This window comes from Protopterus annectens, chromosome 2.part2 (genome assembly GCF_019279795.1).
Source record: "Protopterus annectens isolate FY-2018-M chromosome 2.part2, PAN1.0, whole genome shotgun sequence".
Lineage (NCBI taxonomy): Eukaryota > Metazoa > Chordata > Ceratodontiformes > Protopteridae > Protopterus > Protopterus annectens.
In genome coordinates, this window is record NC_056730.1 from 595,675,203 (window position 1) to 595,697,168 (window position 21,966).

Consider the following 21,966-nt stretch of genomic DNA (forward strand, 5'->3'; position numbering starts at 1 on the left):
GATGACGACCTTGCAAGGCTGATATGGCACAATTATGTGAAACTGGGATAAAGTACATAGCAGTGCTCCTGCCCAGATAACTATATAATCTTGTTAAATGATAGCAAAGATGCTAGACAGAGAGAGAGAGAGAGAGAGAGAGAGAGAGAGAGAGAGAGAGAGAGAGAGAAGGATACCAAAGGCATTTGGAAAGTGGAAAATAGGTGATGTTCCAAGACAAACCCTTGATGAATATTAATTCCATTTGCTAAGGATGGGGAACTAAGTCCCTTATTTTAACCCAGGTAGTACATTCCTGGTAATTCTACATATAATTAGGAGGGGATGGAGAGAGAGAGGCTAGAAGCAGACCTGTAATAAGATGCTGGACTGAGTCAAACATCTTTTGGGCTCATGGCTTCTTACTAGGCATATGTTGAAGAAGACTATCAAGAAGTTCAGCCACATCCTCCAGTACTGGGTGGACACTAACAGTGTCCTCCATTAATTATACTTTTCCTGGTGAACATCTGCAGGCAACCATCCAATCATCCACACTGGCTTTAAAAGGTTGCCAGGAAAGTGCACTTACCTCTGCCAATCAAAAAAAAGTTAAACCCAAAATGGACGTATAAAGGAGGACCTTTCTTTGTAATGCTTTTGTCCATTTTATGAAAAGGTTAATCAGAAATAAATACGTTAATAATGCACCTGTAATCTCAAAACCAGTCACATGGAAGATTATACCAAAAAGCTTCATACTGAATTGTTAAACTAATTAACCTTTAAATAAACATGCTTTTTAAAATAGCACATGATCAATCTATCTTATTATCTAACTATATTTTGCCCTCTCTCTACCTATATCTATATCTATATTATATATAAGTACATATATATATATACATTTTTACATAATTATCAACATACATTTACATTGGCGAGTCTTTAAGAGCACTGCAGCATTTGACTGCAATAGTCATTCAGTTAAATACAATAGCTTTAAAAAGTTTATCTTTTGCACTTTTAAGATGCAAGGGAGAAAGCCAAGATGTGTTATTAGAAAGGAAGGAAGGAATTAAGCTGTCAGAAAGGGCTTAATGCTGGATCCCCCCATAGCTTCATATGGTTTAAGCTTAAGTGTTTAGAATCATAAATTTAAATTGATAGTCAATAGTCAATTTTCTGTTACCTATCTAGTAAACATTTCATGGGTTAATTATCATTTGGGAGTGAGTGTTAATAATCCCATAATGTAGGGCAGTGTTGAAGACCTGGGCAAAGTACAGTTTGGCAGCATGGATTGCATTCCCCTTATCCATGGCATCAGTAGCCATAGTGCTGATTTCCCATCATCTGTTTTCTAGTGGATACTGTTTGTAAGTGAGAGTGTAGAAGTGAGGATACATTAACCCATCTGCTGATGCTTGCGAAGGAGACTTAAGAGCTTAGGTATACAGAGAGCTGAGAAAGAATGACCGTCTCAAGTATTTTAGAAAAGGGAGAAAGGAGCAAGATGCTGTAGTGTGATATGATTATTTGTGGTGATTGTTTTGTAAGGGGCATTCCTGTCAGAAAAATGTCAACGTTCAATAAAGAGCATTAGGACAAATGATGATGTATTTCAGGAGCATAGCTAAGACGGTAACCATAACCTTATGGAATGTAGTGGGGAGGTCTCAGACCCAGCATTACCACAACTTGATATTTTTCTTAACTCTTTATTTACTTCTGGAAATGATACAGATTTAAGGATAATGGTAAAAGTGCATTTCTTTTTTTAGATAACTGCAATGCTGTGGTATAGTGTTTGCATAGCAAGGAGAGAAGATGAGTGAATGCATGAACTGTTACGTAGATGAGAAATGTCTGCAAAAGAGGTGATGGCCTGATCACTGTTCTTAATTGTCAGATAAATGTAGATCTGGTTTTACAAAGCAAGTTGTTAACCTCATACCAGAACACCTGTTGGATTACCTGCCATTCAGGCATTCAAGATGACAACAGTTTTAGATACCTCCTTCTGGCTTTCTATAGCACCTTTTCTTTGCAGATATTTCTTGAGTGCAGATTTTTACACAGCTTGAGCTACTGCTGTGCAGCCCCAAGGTGTTGGATAGCAGTCTTGTGCAACCTACCATGTCAGCCCTGATTAAATGGGTGAAAAGTGTCTAATGCAGCTAGACAAAGAGTAGTTTTATATACCATTACAGATTTAATAGCAATACAGCAATCATCTTCAGTATTGATAGACACACACCAGGTGTCTGGCAAATGAATGAGTGGTTGGTATTAAATTAAACAGTAAAAGATAAATTTTTATGACTAAAATGGTTAAGAAATTGCATCACTCTTTTTTCTAACTATGAGAAGGTATTGTAGTAGCCAAATGCTGCAAGAGAAAGTACAAATCTATCAACTTTGGGATCCCTGTCTCTATAAATAGCTGCTTTTTATTAGAATCGTTATGTAGTTTTGTTGTACATTTATTTAGGTTGAATTTAAAGTGTAGCTGCTACTTATAAGTTCTACATAGAGAAGTACAGTCACTTACAAATGCTGTATTTCCTATAAAAGAAGATTTCATATGCAAAAAATATTCAATGTGCAAAAACAAACTATCACATCTTCTTTACTGAGAAGGATGTCAGGTGTAGATGACAAAATGAGTTGCCGAAAGAAAAAAATGCTATAGTTCTTACATCAACACTATACTGAGCTATGTCAAGCCTCTACAATAAATGGTAGATACTTTTCTTTTTGCCTATCAAAATATACCACACTAATACCCAGTAGCTACTGGTGACTTAAAACCAAGGCTGTGGGCTGCAGAAAGTAACTGAGTGGGTGAGGTTACTGGAATGAGTGTTGCTGTATTACAGCAGGACAATGACTATTTACCTGTGATCAAACAATAGTGAGGTCACTCTCTTTCTTTCACATATTGCTTCAGCACCCACTCATTCTTGTCGGTTTATTGACTAAATGCACCTAAGATATGAAGTTTCCAATCAAATAAAAATAGTTGCATTAGCATATTTCACCTTGCTTTACTTAAACACACACTAGACCTGCTAAGCCAGATCAATGACTGTTTAACTGTGATCAAAAGACAGTAGGGATGTTAGTTTCATCCATACACTGCCTGTATGCCCATCAATTGCAGAGACAAACACACACAGATACACACACACTCACATACACTTACGCACAAACAAAACACTTAGATGTGCTTACCAATGACAACCACTTTATTGACTGTGTACACTTTAAATCTCTGATTTTCATCAAATATAATAATAATTACACTCAAAAATGTCTACAATAATACATTTTAGATCACTGCTGTCAGATGCATACAATGCAGCCTGCTACATCCTTTCATTCTCTATAGACACACACACACACACACACACACACACACACACACACACACACACACACACACACACACACACACACACACACACACACACACTCATGGCCGACAATCATAGCTATTGACTGTGATTAAATAAATGAATCAATACATACTCAAACAATGGCCACAGTAATATATTTCAGCTTGTTGCTATCAGGCACACACAGTGCAGTCCTTCTACAAACACATATGTGCACATATACACGCAAAAACTTAAGTGTGCACACAATATTAACTATCAAAAAAATACCAACGTTCAAGCTGGCTGACAGTGGAGACCAAGGATTTTAATTAAAAAAAAACATATATATAATAAAAAAGTTTCACCCACTCTGACAGTCCTAGCTGTGAGTCACATATAATATTATTTCACTTTTCATTCATTGTGCCTCAGGCATCAATCACCTAAGGCAGTCACAAACGATGGAAAATGCTGCTTGCTGCTTAATCTTGTGCAAAAGCAACCCACATTAAAGAAACATTTCTACACCCCCTGACCTGTAATAAGGCATAATCTCCTTATTCTCGATGTAGGTATAAGCATAATACTGGGGTGTTTTAAAAATAGCTGTGCTAAGTCAGCTGACTTGTTTTTAATAGAAAGTGGACACAGGCAAAAGTTCTGAGTCCTGAAATGGAAGAATTTGCTACTTAAAAAAAAAACTTGCACACAAATTAAAAAAAAAAGAAATTTTATTTTGGAAGAGCTGCAGCCTAGCAGTCCAGTATCATGAGGTACCTCTGCCAGTGATCCACCAGCAATGCTTGAAGTTACATTCCAGAAGAAGCTTAACTAGAAAAAAGAGCTCATAGAGTCATAAGTCATTGATTTGCTCTAGACAATCAGCCCAGAAGATCATAGAAGCTTAGCCACTGCAACTCCCGCCAGTTTCTCCCTCTCTCTATAAGGGCCTGACAAGCAAGCCTGGGGGTCAACACATGGATAAACATCCATTTACCTCTGATTTATTTTAAAGATGGTTAGGGTGTTACTTTCCTTGACATAGATAAGAGCTTATTTCATGGAAAGAGGATGTTTTTGGAGAGGTATCTGTCCCTCCAAAATGTTCTGTTGAAATTCTGTGTAGATTTAGGCCTTCTTTGCAGTGAATATTTGTAACATTTCCAATTTTGTCAAGCTACAAAGTAAAGCAGTACTGGACTTTTCATAGCATTGTAGACCAAGTGTAGATCACCACACAATAGCGTGTAGGAGATGAAGTAGAATGTTTAGGCTTTTGGATGATCTGGATAACTTTGAGAGCACATTCTTGAGATTTTCTTGATGAGAAATCATTGTGGTTTCACATGTTGTGCAGTATGTTTAGACAGGTACATAGTAAAGGGAGTGCTCTATAGGTTTGATTAGGGAAGAAGACAGTGAGAGAAAGAGCAAGCAGCTATCTGGAATTGGAGCATATACAACTGGTGATCAGTTGGGCAAGGTAGCTATATTTCCTGACAATAGCTGACACTGATAAAAAAGGAAGTTCACTGTCCAGAAATTTGTCAAGGTCTGTAACAACAGTATCAGCTTTGAAGGGAGTGTCATTTATGTGGTATGTAGAAGGGTATTTCTCTGTCCCAAAGAACACAGTATTGCTTTTTTTTTTGCATTGAACTTGTGTTAGTGCTCATGACAATAAGTTATAATATGGTTTAGGCCCATTTGCAGTATGTACTGTATCTGATACCTATACAGTACATACTGCATATGGTTTAGGCCCATTTGCAGTATGTACTGTATAGGTATCAGATACAACATTATTGATAACACTGAGTTTGTAATCATCAGTAAACTTTGTCGGCCACAGACCATTGATGTCAGTTTGAACATTGTAAAAGTATATACTGAAGAGTAGAAGACCAAACATAAAGCCCCGTGGAAAACCTCTGATGACAAGTCTTTTGTAGGAGAGTGCCATAATCCCTCATTGTGTGGATTATATGAGCCCGTTAGCTATGTTCAGTTAAGGGAAAATCCACAAAAATTCAAAATTAGTATAAGTAAAAAAATAATTACTAGAAACCATAAAATTAATACATTGGGAGATCACCAGACTGTCACTAGAAAATGACCAGAAAAGTATAAATCAGAAATGAAACATGGTAACATGGAAGAGATATGAAGGTCAGTTAAAAATGTACCTAAAATCAGATGGCCAACAGATTATAAATGACTCAGCTTTGGAGAATTACCTGATGAACCTGATGCTCCTTTGGAAGTGGTTATTGCTACCTTCCAGTCATTTTTTATTATTTTTTAATGTCCCATACCTGCTAACCATTCACCCTTGCTATAAACATCTGATCATTCCCCATCACTGGAGCAAGGGTTGGTCAGAGTGTGGCTGTCATTCAAGCAGTTAGGAGGGACTTTTCCATATTTTGTGCCTTTCCCTTGACTCCAAATGCCATAAGTGTGTGCTTGTAGTCATATGGCAAAGTGGTGTAAATCTCTTTTGCTGCTTCATGGTATTCAGTAGAACTGGCATCATCATCAATGCTGTTGCAAGGTGCAATGCTATAAAAATGATAGCTGTGAGTCTAACACAAAATATTATTTTTCTTCTTTGCAAAACATTGTTGCACTGCCAGATGAATATAAGCATCAGCTTCTGAACATAAGCAACTGCATATGCAGTTAAGTATCTTTCTACACATTTGAAGATGTGCATATTCTAAGTTATGTATTGCCTTGATGGAGTTAATGGAGAGTTCAGTTTAATAGCCCATTACTAATTTATCATTTTCACGTGTGGACACAGCACAAACAGAGATCAAGTTAAGATGATTATACCAACACTCAGTGCTTATAGACTGCTTATAAGCTCAGCTCACAAATAAGAGGTTTTCTTGATATATTAATCATCTGAGCTTCCAGACAGCACAGCTGTACAACATTATGCACCCATTCTTTTTCAGATGGTAGACAGAAAGTTTTCATCTGTTTGTGATATATGTTTTGGCTAAAGTTATAAGTATTGCCATCAAACTTTTGTCAAAACTTGGAGGGATGGGTTTTATGTTAGCTATTACAAGACCTGTTAGTGCAGGTATTGAGATTAGGTGAACAATAGTCCAATCAGTCAGGTTTTAAAAGTCTAAAATTTCTGATTAGTAAGTCCTTAGATCCGTATATTCAAAGACAACTTGGTGTCATATATTCAGTCCACCCTTGATAAACCTCCTACAAGTAGGATTTGCCTTCTTATAGACTAAGGATACCATTTGGGACAGAGTATAAAATATTTTGTGGATTGTATTCCTGTAAGAGATCCTACACTCTAGGATAAAGTAAATGTATTTGAAAAGCTAATATTTTTGCCTTAAGTTTCAAATCTAAAATTTCCCCTAGCTATCACAAATGTTTGGAGGACTCTGCATATGAAGTAATACAATTAATAGTATCTCAGAATGACAGCATTCAGTAGGCATAACAAAAAATGGCAGAAGCTTTCTGTGATCACATGGTATATGGCTTTGAAAACAGATAGTCCTAACACATATAGAAACAGAAGCTATACAAAGTACAAAGTATGGTGAAGGTTCTCAAACGTATTTATCGTGGATGTATTTTCCAGCAGGAACCAGAGCATTACAGCAATGGTTTGGCAGGTTAAAATGGCTATCTGCTTCTTGGATACAAGAAAGTTTTTTAGCAATAACTGGGAATAACTTCTAGGAATTCAGTTTTAGAAATGGTGGATTAATGGATTTGGTTGATGAGAACCAATGGCCTGTAATGAATAAGTTACTTAGGATTAGGAAAAGAGAAGGAGAAAATTCAGAAAGAAATGATAGAAAGATGAAGTACTTCAGATAGATAATCTGATTTGCTTCCAAGGGACCTTGTTGTAGGTTACCATGATTCTTAGAAATGTGACAGAAACATGTCACAGATTTGCAGGCTAGAAAAAAAAATCAGGCCAACATTTCCATAAGCCAGTAGGATATTTTTTTTCTTTATTTTACCTTTTCTTGTTTCCATATTAATTTTACAAGCTTAGTTTACCTGGTCTTTATGAAGCTATAAGGTGACGATATAGTTATATTTAACAAAAGGCAAGTTAAAGAAGTATACATGGCATTTTATAGCTTGATGGTTATGTTCAAAGGGTAGGGCAAACAGCGACAATCTAGGCCTTGAGACCTAGAATCTTATAATTTACTTTATCTGTGGATTCAAAAGATTAATTTTGGGGAATATGTAGTATATTTTATGTATATATATAAATATGTATATGGATTCCCTTCAGAGGCTCGAAGTTTCAAAACGTTGAACTTCAAACTGCCCAGACCATAACATCAATGTTTTGAAACTTCGAACGTTTTGAATGGAGATCACCGTACAGCACAGCATGGGATATGTATCATTTTCTTCACTGTAGTGCAATCTCAGTTTGTTTATTTATATAGCAGGGTGTGTGGTGTATATATAGATAGGTAAATATATCTATATACATACATCTTTACACACACAAACACACACACACACACACACACACACACACACACACACACACACACACACACACACACACACACACATCAAGATTATAATTGAAGGAGGCTAATGACTGACTGACTTTTGTTGCAAGCAGAAGCTAATTTTATAATCTTGGAAGGTGTTATGGAATGTAGTTATTACATTTTGTCTATTATTGACACTTATTTTTAATATTAATTTCCCAGTTTAGTGCTGGCTCCCTCAAAAGTGCATTCCAGGCACAGGCTTTGTCAAATACTTAGTACAGAGGATTAAGGTTATCAGCTGTTAAAAGCTAGTTTCTTTAATCCAGAGTTTGATTCCTTCAGCTTCAATTTGCCCAGTCTCTTACTCTGAACAAGTCATTTAACTAGTCAGTGTTTCCGGCAGTGGCATGAAAATGTCTATGTGAATCACTGCTCTACCCAGGTTAACAAATGCAGAACAATTTGAGACAGAACTGGGATGGACAACATTATAGACAGTTCAGATAACCTATAAAAACAGAATATAATGGCAGTTCCTGAAATGTTTAGGAACTGTTTCAGTCTTCTAATCATATGATTCCAATCATACAATTTTTCTAGTAAGGAATCATTGTGGGTGGGACATGCAAAGCTTCCACAGAAAAATAGTACTTGAGGTTCTGCTTTTGAGTTTACCAAGTGTCATTTGGGTCACTGGACCTTATCAAAACTGCATGGCAGTTTTGGGCATATTTTGTAGCTGCACTCCACAATTCCACAGACCAAAATATTCACCATTATATACAGAGACATGGTGACATAAGTGGGCTTAAAAAGTCTGGTCCACTTTCAGCTTATTCCCCATTCATATGCACCACTTCCATGTGTGTCTCATTACAGGTGTCTTCTCAGTGGCTGACATCACTTTCATGTTACAGTCTATAGCCATTTTCCTTGGCTGGGCAAATGAGAAGCAGCTGTGCTCCATCAGCCACAGCAGTGCCATGTTACAACACTGTGTTTGCACTATGTTTGGGACTGTGTGTGTGTGTGTGTGTGTGTGTGTGTGTGTGTGTGTGTGTGTGTGTGTGTGTGTGTGTGTGTGTGTGTGTGTGTGTGTGTGTGTGTGTCTGTGTCTGAGGGATGCAAGTACATAATATAGGTATATCTAATTCCTGTGACTCTATGCCCACGTGCATTTGACTACACATACAATTGCATGCAGGGATATGTTGTGAGGGATGCTTCTATGTGCAATTTCAAGGCAAGGTAATCCTACTGCTTTGGAAACCAGTAAGCTTTTTAGTGGTTGACTTCATTTGTGGATTGCTTTGCAAAGCCATGTTAGATGTTACTGTGCTTGAACTGCATTATCACTGTTATATATGCCAACATGCTCGTCTGTATATATTGTACACAACACTAGCAGATTACTGCACAGTAGTAGGTCTCATCTACAGCCCCAGTCCTTTGATGTCTATGAATCAGTTGTAGATCTTTTTAACTTTCCCATACACTGACTCTCTGTGGCACTCTGTCTATGAATACCACCCTTAAGCGGTATACTACATATTGTATTTAATCATTTGTAATAGTTGCAGTGATAAAGACTATTTGAAATATAAGACAGTTTATTCAATGAGACTAATAGATAAAAAAAGTAATGCAAGTATACTTTGATCAAAGAAAAGCAATCAAATATGGTGCTGTAATACAATTAAGTAAATAGGCATCTAATATGAAAGAGATCCCACCCCACCAAATTTCCATTCATTAGCATTCCAGGTTAAAACCGCTTTGGTTTAAAACAAGTTGAAATATTTGCATTTTGAATGGTCCCTGTCTTTCTAATACATCTTTCAGAAAAGGAGCTGTTTGATACATAATGCTAGAAACCAACATTTGCTTGATGTGCATGTAACACTAACAGCTACGTCTAGCTAGATATTGCTTTTGTGGGATCGTTCTGTAGCTCTCACTCATATAATTAATCTAATGCACAGTACCTTCTCCTGAATATCCAATCCTGAGGGTTTCTGCTCATCTTGCTTATATCCAAAGAATAGAGTACTTCTGTTATCTTTCTGCTCAGCCTTCACCTCTTCTGTATCTGAAATCTTCTCCTGAGACTTGCTCAGATTTTTCTTTGGCAAAGGAGGCTCAGTGCTGTGACAGATTCAATGAAAGCACATTTTAAAATCAATGTATTTATTTACATTTCATAACCTTTGATCTCGTTAAGTTTTTCACTACCTTACTTTGTTAGAAGCCTGCATTCAGTTGTAGAAATGTCAACGTTCTTTTAACATCTTGTCAACCTGGTGCATCATACAAGCAATAAGACAAGAGGGAAATGGTAAAATACCTAATAAGGCACAAAGTATCTTTAGCGACTGATAACGTGTCAGATGAATCTGATGTACATCCCTACAGTCCCTTCCTGTACTTATAAAATGAATCACATCACAGCCCTAGAGTGTCTTACTGAGATCATAAAACACATCAATATTTTTAACTTTAAAAAATCAAAATTATGTAAGTGTTTAAAAATACTTGGCCTAGTTTATGGCACACCTTTCAACCTTTCTGCATTAAAATCGCAGCACAGATATTTAAAAATCATAGCACAGGGTCAGAACGAGAAGCGATTTTCTTTTTTTGGAAGAAAAGGTCATCAGACAGTAGTCCAAATATAATTATCTGATAAATAACCATAATCCATACTGCAGGATATAAAAACAAGAACACAGATGACTAGAAGTAGCAATGCCATAATTTTATTGACTAAGCGCTTTCATCCATTGAAATTACTATTAAACTTCATCAAGTCATTATATCTAAGAGGAATAAGGGAAATCTCTCGGCAAAAATCATAGTTATTAATCCTAATAGTAATCGATAGGTACTGTTTATGGTAAACTATTCCTTCCATCTATCTAACAAGGATATCATTATAGAAGATATAGGGAATGAAAGAAAAGGACAAAGTGTGTGTGAATGTCTTAAATGAATGCTTTAGGGCATATTTTACATTAATATACCCATATACGAGTCACATACACCTGTGTTCATGTTCACTTCAGTTTGGGTCTACCTTTGCTTTAATTGCTTGTCTACATAATTAAATACTTGCTAAATAACTTTATCTTTATTTGAAAAACAGCACACGGTGGTTAATCTGTCTTTTTTCCAGAGTCCTATTATGTCCCAAAGAATGATTACATAAACTCTTAACAGTATGATATAGTCTGCTCAGGGAGTTAACCCGCATATTTTATTACCCCTTTAAAATAAGCAAAATTTTGTTCACAGTAAATATTCAGAAAAATATACATGTATGCATTTTACAATATTTTTTGTAATACTTTCTGGTTGAATGGTCTTTCTAACTGATTGAGAATAGATCCATCGATCCCCAATCTGTTTTCCCATTTTTGCACATTGGGTTGGAGTGTCACATCAGCAGTAGCAACCATTTACAGCCAATGCTCACACCATTGTGAACTGAAAACACATGAAAAAGAGAAAATCCATGTGAATATGTGTCTGTGTGTGTGCATGTGTGTGTGCTCATTTGTGTTGTGTATGTGTATGTGTGTGTGTGTGTGTGTGCGTGTGTGTGTATGTGTGTGTGTGTGTGTGTGTGTGTGTGTGTGTGTGTGTGTGTGTGTGTGTGTGTGTGCATGTGTGTGTGCTCATTTGTGTTTGTGTGTGTGTGTGTGTGTGTGTGTGTGTGTGTGTGTGTGTGTGTGTGTGTGTGTGTGTGTGTGTGTGTGTGTGTGTGTGTGTGTGTGTGTGTGTGTGTGTGTGTGTGTGTGTGTGTGTGTGTGTGTGTGTGTGTGTGTGTGTGTGTGTGTGTGTGTGTGTGTGTGTGTGTGTGTGTGTGTGTGTGTGTGTGTGTGTGTGTGTGTGTGTGTGTGTGTGTGTGTGTGTGTGTGTGTGTGTGTGTGTGTGTGTGTGTGTGTGTGTAGCAGTAGTAGTAATGGGGACAGATTACACTGTGAAATGTCTAAATAAGATTCAAATGTGCATGTTTTACATTCAGCAGTAATTCAGTTTTCAAAATGCTGAACAAAAAGTATTTTGTCTTTGGACTTGCATAGTTAGGCTCCTCTTCAGCTGGTCAAGATGCAGAAAAAATATTAAGAGACAGAATGTTGATCTCCCTTTTTCACTGGAAATCATTGCTGGTTCAGTTTCTATATGTGCTTGCTGGCAATGTTTAACTTTTTTTGGAAGATTCTTCCCGTTTTGGAGCCTGTACAAGGACTTGTTGTTTGTCTTTTGGCTTTTTCCCGGTAAGGGGTCGCCACAGCGGAACTCCGGTCCACTAATGATTGGCAGTAGATTTTTACAAAATGCCGAGGTGCCAGCTCGACGCCCAACCTTCAATGAAGGCACGCCCATTTACGCATGCATGTCTTTCAAATGCTACCCAACCATGGAGAGGACATGCAGACTCCACACAGAAGGCACTCCCAAGCCAAGCTGAGAATTGAATGGGAGAACCTCTTGCTGTGAGGTAACAATGCTACCGCCGTACCACCGCGGCATGGAGCCTGTGCAACAACAAAGTTGGTATATATAAGTTTGGGGGGGGCGGGACTCTCACATCAGAGGGTGCAGTGGGCTTGTAACTGTGCAAAAAAAAAAAAAACACACTGAAAATTTTCACCCTTCTGTGCTTTAGGCATTGTTTTTGGATATTTTGGATCACCGGCTTCGTGGAAGTCAACAGTTCATTGTAGAACTACCCAGTTGACATTACAGAGCTTTTCCCTTTGTCTTTTAAACAATATAAACTATTTAAACTATAATGCATTTTCTTCTATAGCTCTCTGTGTTGCTATCAGTTTTAAAGCTATGAAATATTGAAAAAAGAATTTTGGCCACAGAATGCAGGAAGGTAACAGTCTGCTCTATTACAATAGTGGAATGTAAATGTACTTCATTGAAAACAAAGGATTACAGTCTTAGATAATAACAGAAATACTAATACTAATAGTAATAGATACACATTTAAATTTTGCCTTTTAAGAAAAAAAGAATCTTGGTTTGATAATAATAATAATAACAACAATAATAATAATAATAAATATACATTTAATGCTGTCTTTCTTTTTAAGAAGATTGAGTTTGGTTTGAAAGACCTTGGCTTGTGATGGTATAATCAAAATGAGGTTAGCCCTCTGCCATTTTAACAAACACAACCAATATCACATGGCATTTGACTGACAACGGAAAACATAAACATTTTTATGTTGGAGGGATGTCACCTCTGCACCATCAGTGATACAGGGTGTGATCAACTTTGCACACCAACTCTTTAATTTGGTCATTTCTGAGAATTATGTAAGAACGTAAACACACTCCACCTCGCAAGTACGGCTGTGCGCGGCCAACCAAACATGAAAAACACACCAAAGGCCAGCACCGAAAGTTCCAAATCCCAAAATTTATTTAAGGTAACCTAGTGCTACATAAGCACTAAAGTAACAGCTCGATCCTCATACTAGTTTCGGAAAAAACCTTCTTCAGTGAGGAAGAAAGACATAATGACAACTCACTGGTAAGCATAGATGCTTATGAATAACTCGGGACCAATAAAAAACAGGAGCACATAATTTATGTGCATACATAATGAGTAACAAAAAGTTACATTCCAAAACAAAACAAAATGCACCTCCATAAGCAATACATATTATTTAGGTGCAATCAAAGGCATGAATGCCAAGAAGTGTCAGAAAATGTTGGAAATAAAAGTCTGTTGATCATATATATCTATCAATGCGAAATATAACAAAACAGTATCTCATACTTGTTGGGAATGTGTAATGCATGACCAAAAACACTTTGACAGGTATATAAACTGTCTGTAACATGTCTAACAAAATGTAACAAAACAGTATCTCATGCTTACTGGAAATGTATAATGCATGACCCAAAACACTATGACCAGTATATAAACTGTCTATAGCATATTTGAGCTAAAAATTATCTAACTATATAATATGTTATATAAAAAATAAGGTCCAATGATAGCCAAAGGGCTGGCACAATAACCAGTATAACAATGCAATAAACCTATCTAGAGCTGATAGTTGACAAAGGTCAAAAACGGATACCAATGAAGAGTAACAAGCTCTTATTATAATCATGGAATGTATAATCTCCTAGCCAACTACAAAACACAAAAATGATACATGCTATTGGTATCATATGAAACACATAATTGTGGAGCCAGAAACCAGTCTGAAATTGACCCATACCATATGTAAATAAGTGTTACTAAACCGTGTGATATAAGAAATGAGGTTGGATCACATGCTGGCAATAATGCAAGCACCATACACTGTATGCAGAAAGGGGTAGTATACAACATAACCCCAATTTCTGATATGATATAGTATACAAGTACATAATGTATCTTGGTATCTATACTAAGTGGTTATCTTCTAATAATAAAGAAAACCATCATAAAGGTATATGCATGTAATAACAATGATAATACCCCATTTGGCTGATACAAATGCAACTGCATGATAGATAACCAAATATAATAATACAGGTCTGTGTGTTGACAGCATGGACTGGGAGTATTTTTTATTTTAGCCCAAATGTTCATTAAGACCAGGTGGAAATAGTGCTCCTAAATGGATAATCCAATATTTCTCTTTGTGGCTAAGTATACTTTGCCAACCTTGTTGATTGTGTTTATTTCCCATGACTTTATCAATAATCATAAACATGAAATTGGATGTTTTGTGTTTGATTGAATGTTGGTATAGAGCATTAGTGGTTTTTTTATTGCGTATTTCACTCCTGTGTTCGCTTATCCTGATTCTGAGTGAGCGGGAAGTTTTACCCACATAAAAAGCGTTGCAGTGACATGTTGCTAGATAAATGACCCAACTAGATGAACAATTACCAAATATACGTACATCATACACTTTGCTTGTATTGGCACTGGTAAATTGTTTAAGCTTATTCACCTGGCTACACGAGCTACAATGGCCACAAGGAAAGGTGCCTAACAGTTCGTCCCCTGTAATGGTAAGTTGTTTGTAATGGGCACCACCACTCTCCTGATGTTTAAAATGTGAAAACAGTGTACCCAAGGTTTTGCCTCTCCTGTAAGTGATTGAGCATTGGTTGCCCAAAATCTGTCGTAAATGGTCATTAGCTAATAGGATGTTCCAGTTTTGGTTCAGGATATCCCTAACTATCTGATGGTTCCTACCATAAGTGGTGATAAATCTTATTTTGTCATCTTTAGTGCAATCATCTCTGTTGTTATATTGTAATAATGAATCTCTATTCTGTCTATCAGTCCAGATCCTAGCAGATTCAATATCAAAATCTGAGTATCCCCTGTCCAAGAACCTATGCCTTAAATCATGTTTGGCTGTATCATAATTGGTATTGGAGGAATTGATACGTTTCATTCTTAAGAATTGAGATTTGGGGATGTTGCGGATGGTGTGACGTGGATGCATGCTAGATGCATGAAGTAATGAATTGAATTGTGGATACTTTCGATGTGTTTTGGTGTTAAGGGTATGGTCGCTGTTACGATAAATCGTGACATCCAAAAAATCGATTTTGTCTTTATCTGATGTGATTGAAAATTCAATACCCCATATATTATTGTTTAAGTATTCCACAAATTCCAAAAGATATTCAGTATCCGCACACCACACCATCCAGCAATCATCCAGGTATCTCCTCCAAATGTCCATCTTCACAAGGTAAATGTTATGTAAAGGGTTGTAAATCACATATTCTTCCAAATATGCCATGAAGAGATCGGCATATATGGGTGCAAAAGAGGCACCCATGGCTGTACCTCTCAATTGCCAATAACATTCACCTTGGAAATAAAAGACATTTTTATTGAGGACATGTTCACATATACATATAAGCAGTGTGTTGAATCCAGGTGGATATATTTCAGATTTAGTCAGCCAAAATTCCAAAGCCTGTAGACCTCCCCAATGAGGTATGCTAGTATAGAGAGATTTTACATCCAAAGTGCACATGATCCAATTTGGATCAAGCTGGGTATCCTGAATAATATTCAAAAACTGTGTTGTGTCCTGAATTCTAGCTCTGACATGTATCAACAAAGGTTTTAAATACTGAGTTAAAAACTTAGACAGTGGTTCAGTCAATGAACCATAACCAGATACTTTTGGTCTACCCGGAGGACGAATGATAGATTTATGAATTTTTGGTAGCAAATATAAAATCTGCTTGGAAGGATCCTTAACCTGGAGATGTTGTAAAGTCTTAGAAGTAATAATGCCCTCATCCACTGCCTGATTGAGGAAGATGTCAATCTCTTCCTTAAATTTTTTGGTTGGATCAACACCCATGTGCCTATAACATTCAGTGTCAGAGAGTTGTCGGAGACCTTCCTGAATATAGTCATGCATATTTTGAATGACCACAGCTCCTCCCTTGTCAGCTTGTACAATGGCAATAGTGTGGTTATTTCTGAGCTCAAATAGTGCCTGTTTCTCTTCTGATGTCATATTATCTGGGGCAATATTGCATTCCAAATGTGGAAAATGTAGGTCTTTAAGCACTGCTTGTTGAAAAATGCCAACATTCTTATTCATTGGTGGCTGAAATGTGGATTTTTTGAACGTAAACTCAGAAGATCTTTGAGATGTAATAGTATCCTGTTCATAAAAAAATATCTTAAGGTTAAGTTTTCTACAGTATTCCATAACATCCAAGGAAGTGAGATAATGATCAGAGAAAAAGCTTGGAACAAAACCCAAACCTTTATTCAGGATATTATGTTGTGCATCAGTGAGTATAACATCTGACAAATTTAAAACATTTTCAAATGATGTGGTCAGTGTCTCAATAGGGCTTGAATCAAACCTGGCATGGATTCTGTTCTTAGTTCTATGGGTGTGTTTCCTCCCCCCTCTGGATTTCCTACCATGTCTAAAGGGAGGTGCGGATTGGTAGTCTTCTTTTTTAATGGAGAGTTGGTAGAAATTCCTCCCTCACTATCTGTATATGATGACTCCTCCCCTGATGTGCTCGTGTAAGTTTGATCTCTGTGTTTCAATATGGATCTCGGTCTCTTCCTGGACCTGCCCCTGGTCATTCCTGTTTGTGTGTCCTGAAACCTGACAGTTCTCTTTATTTGAAAGGGTTGTCCCTTTGCATAATCAGTCACATCTCTGTTAAATTTTTTAACCTTTCGGTCCTTGATCAATTTATCATAATTGGTCAATTCTTTGGACAGCCTATCCAATAGTTGGTGATAGTTGTGATTGGATTGGAATTTTTTGCATTCCACACTTAATTCTTTTATTTCTGAAACACATACATCAATCATCCTCTCATAATAGGAGGCTAAGATTTTTACAAAAACCATAGAGCCATTTCTTAGTGCCTCATCCCATTCATCTGTCAGCCTCTGTTCAGATCTGCCGACTAGTGGACGGAGTTTTATTCTCAAACCTCTGGGCGCCAAGTTCTTGTATAAATATGCTTTAAACAGTCTCAGATGCCAAATGTTGGCTCTGAGACTTTTTAAACCTTTCTCCAAATTACGAAATGCAGTTTCACAACTATCACCCCTATCCAAATTGTTTTCACTCTGGTTGTTGCTTGAGATTTGGCCAAGACCAAATATGCCAATATCCTCTCTATCAGCACACCAACCATCCAGTAGTTTGTCCAATTCCATGACCAATATCAATTTGGATATGCTGTCCAAGAATCGAATGTGAGAAATCAAAAACTGTCAAAAATGTGAGTAATATCTCAGGAATGAAGGACAGGGCCAGTCAGAAACCCACTGTCCAACTGTGTGATAGTTAATGACAGCAAAAATCCAAATGAGAGTTATGTAGTTTGGAACAAGCACAAGGAGAATCAAAAAACCAAACCAATAAGGGGAAATGTAACTAGTATGAGCTAAAAGGTAAACAGTTAAGGATCATTATAAAAACTAATACCTTGTCAGAAATTATTGTAATGTAACTACCATAGAGGTCTATAACATGAATCAATAGCCCACAAAATAATGGATCAATACTGATTAATACAGAATGACAAAACCTAATAGTGAACACCCTAGATGAAAGGGTGCTAAGTGACTATATGTGGTAAAGTTAACTATCTCATATATATGAAAAAGAGAAAAACCCCTATATGTCACACACCACCCAGTTGTTACACAACCCACCAAAGGGCCTAGAATATATAGAGTAAGTAAAATGTAATTCGAGGGTATGTAAAACACGAGTTTGCCTGAATTACTATGTGTTGGGTGAAAAAATGCAAATACTGATCAGGTCAATAAGCTATCGTACATAAGTCAACATAATGTTACCATGTCTAACCTAAGGTTGCAAGTGGTTAACCAACCATCAACATGTCCAAAATTTAGGACCATATAAGAACGACCCTTAATTATGATGGTCACAAAATAGTAGTGATCCAGTAAATAACGTGGGCTTATTAGGTAACATCCAAATTTCTAATAGACATCATACAATAAAGACCTTTCCTGTGAAACAAATCATTTTAGGGCCCAAATTCTGAGATAGATCACAATTTCCACTGTTAGTAACAGTGGACCAACTATTTTAAAAAAACAGTAATGTGTGTGATCAAAAAATCATTTTGCCCTAAACCTAGATGTACGTCTTAAGAACTGGCTAAATAATAATATACTTTTAGTCATCTAAACATCCCAATTTAAATAAACCACTTCAGTTATAAGTTAGCTGTCTGTTCCATGGTTGAATATCCATAAAGATATGAAAATTGGGCACTCCCTAAACATAGAACCAACCCCCTACTATAATATAAACAAGGTTATATACTAATAAGATATGTAGGTTAAGGTGCAGTCTGAATTACAAAATGAAAAAATCTCTTATCACATAATCACATGATATACATATAAATAACATCAACATAAACTGAGGTCCACATTTAGAAATATTAAAGCAAAAAAAGTGCTGTAATACGTAGCTAAACAGATACAAACTTCATCAAACCCAAACTAGGTAAATATGAAGTCACAAGGAATTAAATGAAAAGAAAAAAAACAGTTCGTTTCTCCAGTCCCAATAGTTTTTATATCTTATAAACAATAGAGGTTTCTTCTTCACACAAGGAAATCATGACTCTCAAAAAATGGTATTGCGAATCAGGATACAGTTATTAAAGGCCCATGAATGTAACTTAAGGCCAGGTTCATCAAACAAGTAGTGAAAAACTTTCTGACCAATGTAATAATTGCTTGAGTGTCTCTAGAATACAGCATAGAATAGAGTTCCCAAATCCGTCACACTCAATGCTCTGTTTCGCTATATCAGTGTAGTTAGAAAAAAGAGTCTTTGAGTATTATGACAAAAAAAAAATGAGCACAATTATCAAGACCCATAATAGCGTTTACCAAAGTCACACCTACAATTTGAATCCATTCGTTGTATATCCAAGGCGAACTTGGAATTCAGTTGTTGGTAAAGACAGTCCCTTTGGCTAGCGTATCCCAGATACCTGCACACTCAAGTCAAAACATGCAATATAGACCATTATTGAAGCATGATTTGTAAAACAAATAGTTGAAAACCCCTTAGATGTTATGAGTGACTATAGTCTCCAAGTTGAGGCGCGATGTAAAATTAAAGTTCCAAAATCCGTCGCAACTGACACCCCATTCAACGGTATCAATATGGTCAAAAAAATATAATGCTGGTAGCCCGTATATATATGAGATATGTAATGAGCATACCTGTAATGTCCCGCACTGGAATTGGTGAAAATCTTACAAATGGTAGAAAAAACAGTCCTAATATATCCAAATGTAGTTAGCAACTTTCATTTTGTTGTAAAAGTGCGCACTTTAGCTGGCGTATCCAAGAATGTAAAACGCCTAGGCCCAAGTCAGCGATAAAGATTGCTCCGTTGTTATCGCTATGAGGTGCAAGTCGTATTCAACAAAAAAAATATTATGGTCCCAAGATTAGTAAACAAAAAAGAAAGCATCCATGAACGAACCAGCGAGGCCAAACTCACGAACACATCAGGGTAGGAGTCCTCTCCTTCCAGCGAGGGCAGGAACTAAATGCCAACAGCGAGGAACATCTAACGTAAACACACTCCACCTCGCAAGTACGGCTGTGCACGGCCAACCAAACATGAAAAACACACCAAAGGCCAGCACCGAAAGTTCCAAATCCCAAAATTTATTTAAGGTAACCTAGTGCTACATAAGCACTAAAGTAACAGCTCGATCCTCATACTAGTTTCGGAAAAAAACCTTCTTCAGTGAGGAAGAAAGACATAATGACAACTCACTGGTAAGCATAGATGCTTATGAATAACTCGGGACCAATAAAAAACAGGAGCACATAATTTATGTGCATACATAATGAGTAACAAAAAGTTACATTCCAAAACAAAACAAAATGCACCTCCATAAGCAATACATATTATTTAGGTGCAATCAAAGGCATGAATGCCAAGAAGTGTCAGAAAATGTTGGAAATAAAAGTCTGTTGATCATATATATCTATCAATGCGAAATATAACAAAACAGTATCTCATACTTGTTGGGAATGTGTAATGCATGACCAAAAACACTTTGACAGGTATATAAACTGTCTGTAACATGTCTAACAAAATGTAACAAAACAGTATCTCATGCTTACTGGAAATGTATAATGCATGACCCAAAACACTATGACCAGTATATAAACTGTCTATAGCATATTTGAGCTAAAAATTATCTAACTATATAATATGTTATATAAAAAATAAGGTCCAATGATAGCCAAAGGGCTGGCACAATAACCAGTATAACAATGCAATAAACCTATCTAGAGCTGATAGTTGACAAAGGTCAAAAACGGATACCAATGAAGAGTAACAAGCTCTTATTATAATCATGGAATGTATAATCTCCTAGCCAACTACAAAACACAAAAATGATACATGCTATTGGTATCATATGAAACACATAATTGTGGAGCCAGAAACCAGTCTGAAATTGACCCATACCATATGTAAATAAGTGTTACTAAACCGTGTGATATAAGAAATGAGGTTGGATCACATGCAGGCAATAATGCAAGCACCATACACTGTATGCAGAAAGGGGTAGTATACAACATAACCCCAATTTCTGATATGATATAGTATACAAGTACATAATGTATCTTGGTATCTATACAAAGTGGTTATCCTCTGATAATAAAGAAAACCATCATAAAGGTATATACATGTGATAACAATAATAATACCCCATTTGGCTGATACAAATGCAACTGCATGATAGATAACCAAATATAATAATACAGGTCTGTGTGTTGACAGCATGGACTGGGAGTATTTTTTATTTTAGCCCAAATGTTCATTAAGACCAGGTGGAAATAGTGCTCCTAAATGGATAATCCAATATTTCTCTTTGTGGCTAAGTATATTTTGCCAACCTTGTTGATTGTGTCTATTTCCCATGACTTTATCAATAATCATAAACATGAACACAGGAGTGAAATACGCAAAAAAAAAAAAAAACACTAATGCTCTATACCAACATTCAATCAAACACAAAACATCCAATTTCATGTTTATGATTATTGATAAAGTCATGGGAAATAGACACAATCAACAAGGTTGGCAAAGTATACTTAGTTTGTTTTACAAATCATGCTTCAATAATGGTCTATATTGCATGTTTTGACTTGAGTGTGCAGGTATCTGGGATACGCTAGCCAAAGGGACTGTCTTTACCAACAACTGAATTCCAAGTTCGCCTTGGATATACAACGAATGGATTCAAATTGTAGGTGTGACTTTGGTAAATGCTATTACGGGTCTTGATAATTGTGCTCATTTTTTTTTTTGTCATAATACTCAAAGACTCTTTTTTCTAACTACACTGATATAGCGAAACAGAGCATTGAGTGTGACGGATTTGGGAACTCTATTCTATGCTGTATTCTAGAGACACTCAAGCAATTATTACATTGGTCAGAAAGTTTTTCACTACTTGTTTGATGAACCTGGCCTTAAGTTACATTCATGGGCCTTTAATAACTGTATCCTGATTCGCAATACCATTTTTTGAG

At 36.5% G+C, this 21,966-nt stretch overlaps 1 protein-coding gene across 1 annotated transcript in view; it reads right to left on the bottom strand.

Moving 5' to 3' along the window:
• Nucleotides 1-21,966, bottom strand: part of LOC122795737 (dedicator of cytokinesis protein 1-like) — a 2,411,902-nt gene that overhangs the window by 211,915 nt on the left and 2,178,021 nt on the right. Inside the window, exon 20 of the mRNA XM_044064047.1 lies at nucleotides 9,862-10,021. Coding sequence (XP_043919982.1) covers nucleotides 9,862-10,021 — 160 coding nt within the window. The remainder of the gene's footprint in view (nucleotides 1-9,861; nucleotides 10,022-21,966) is intronic.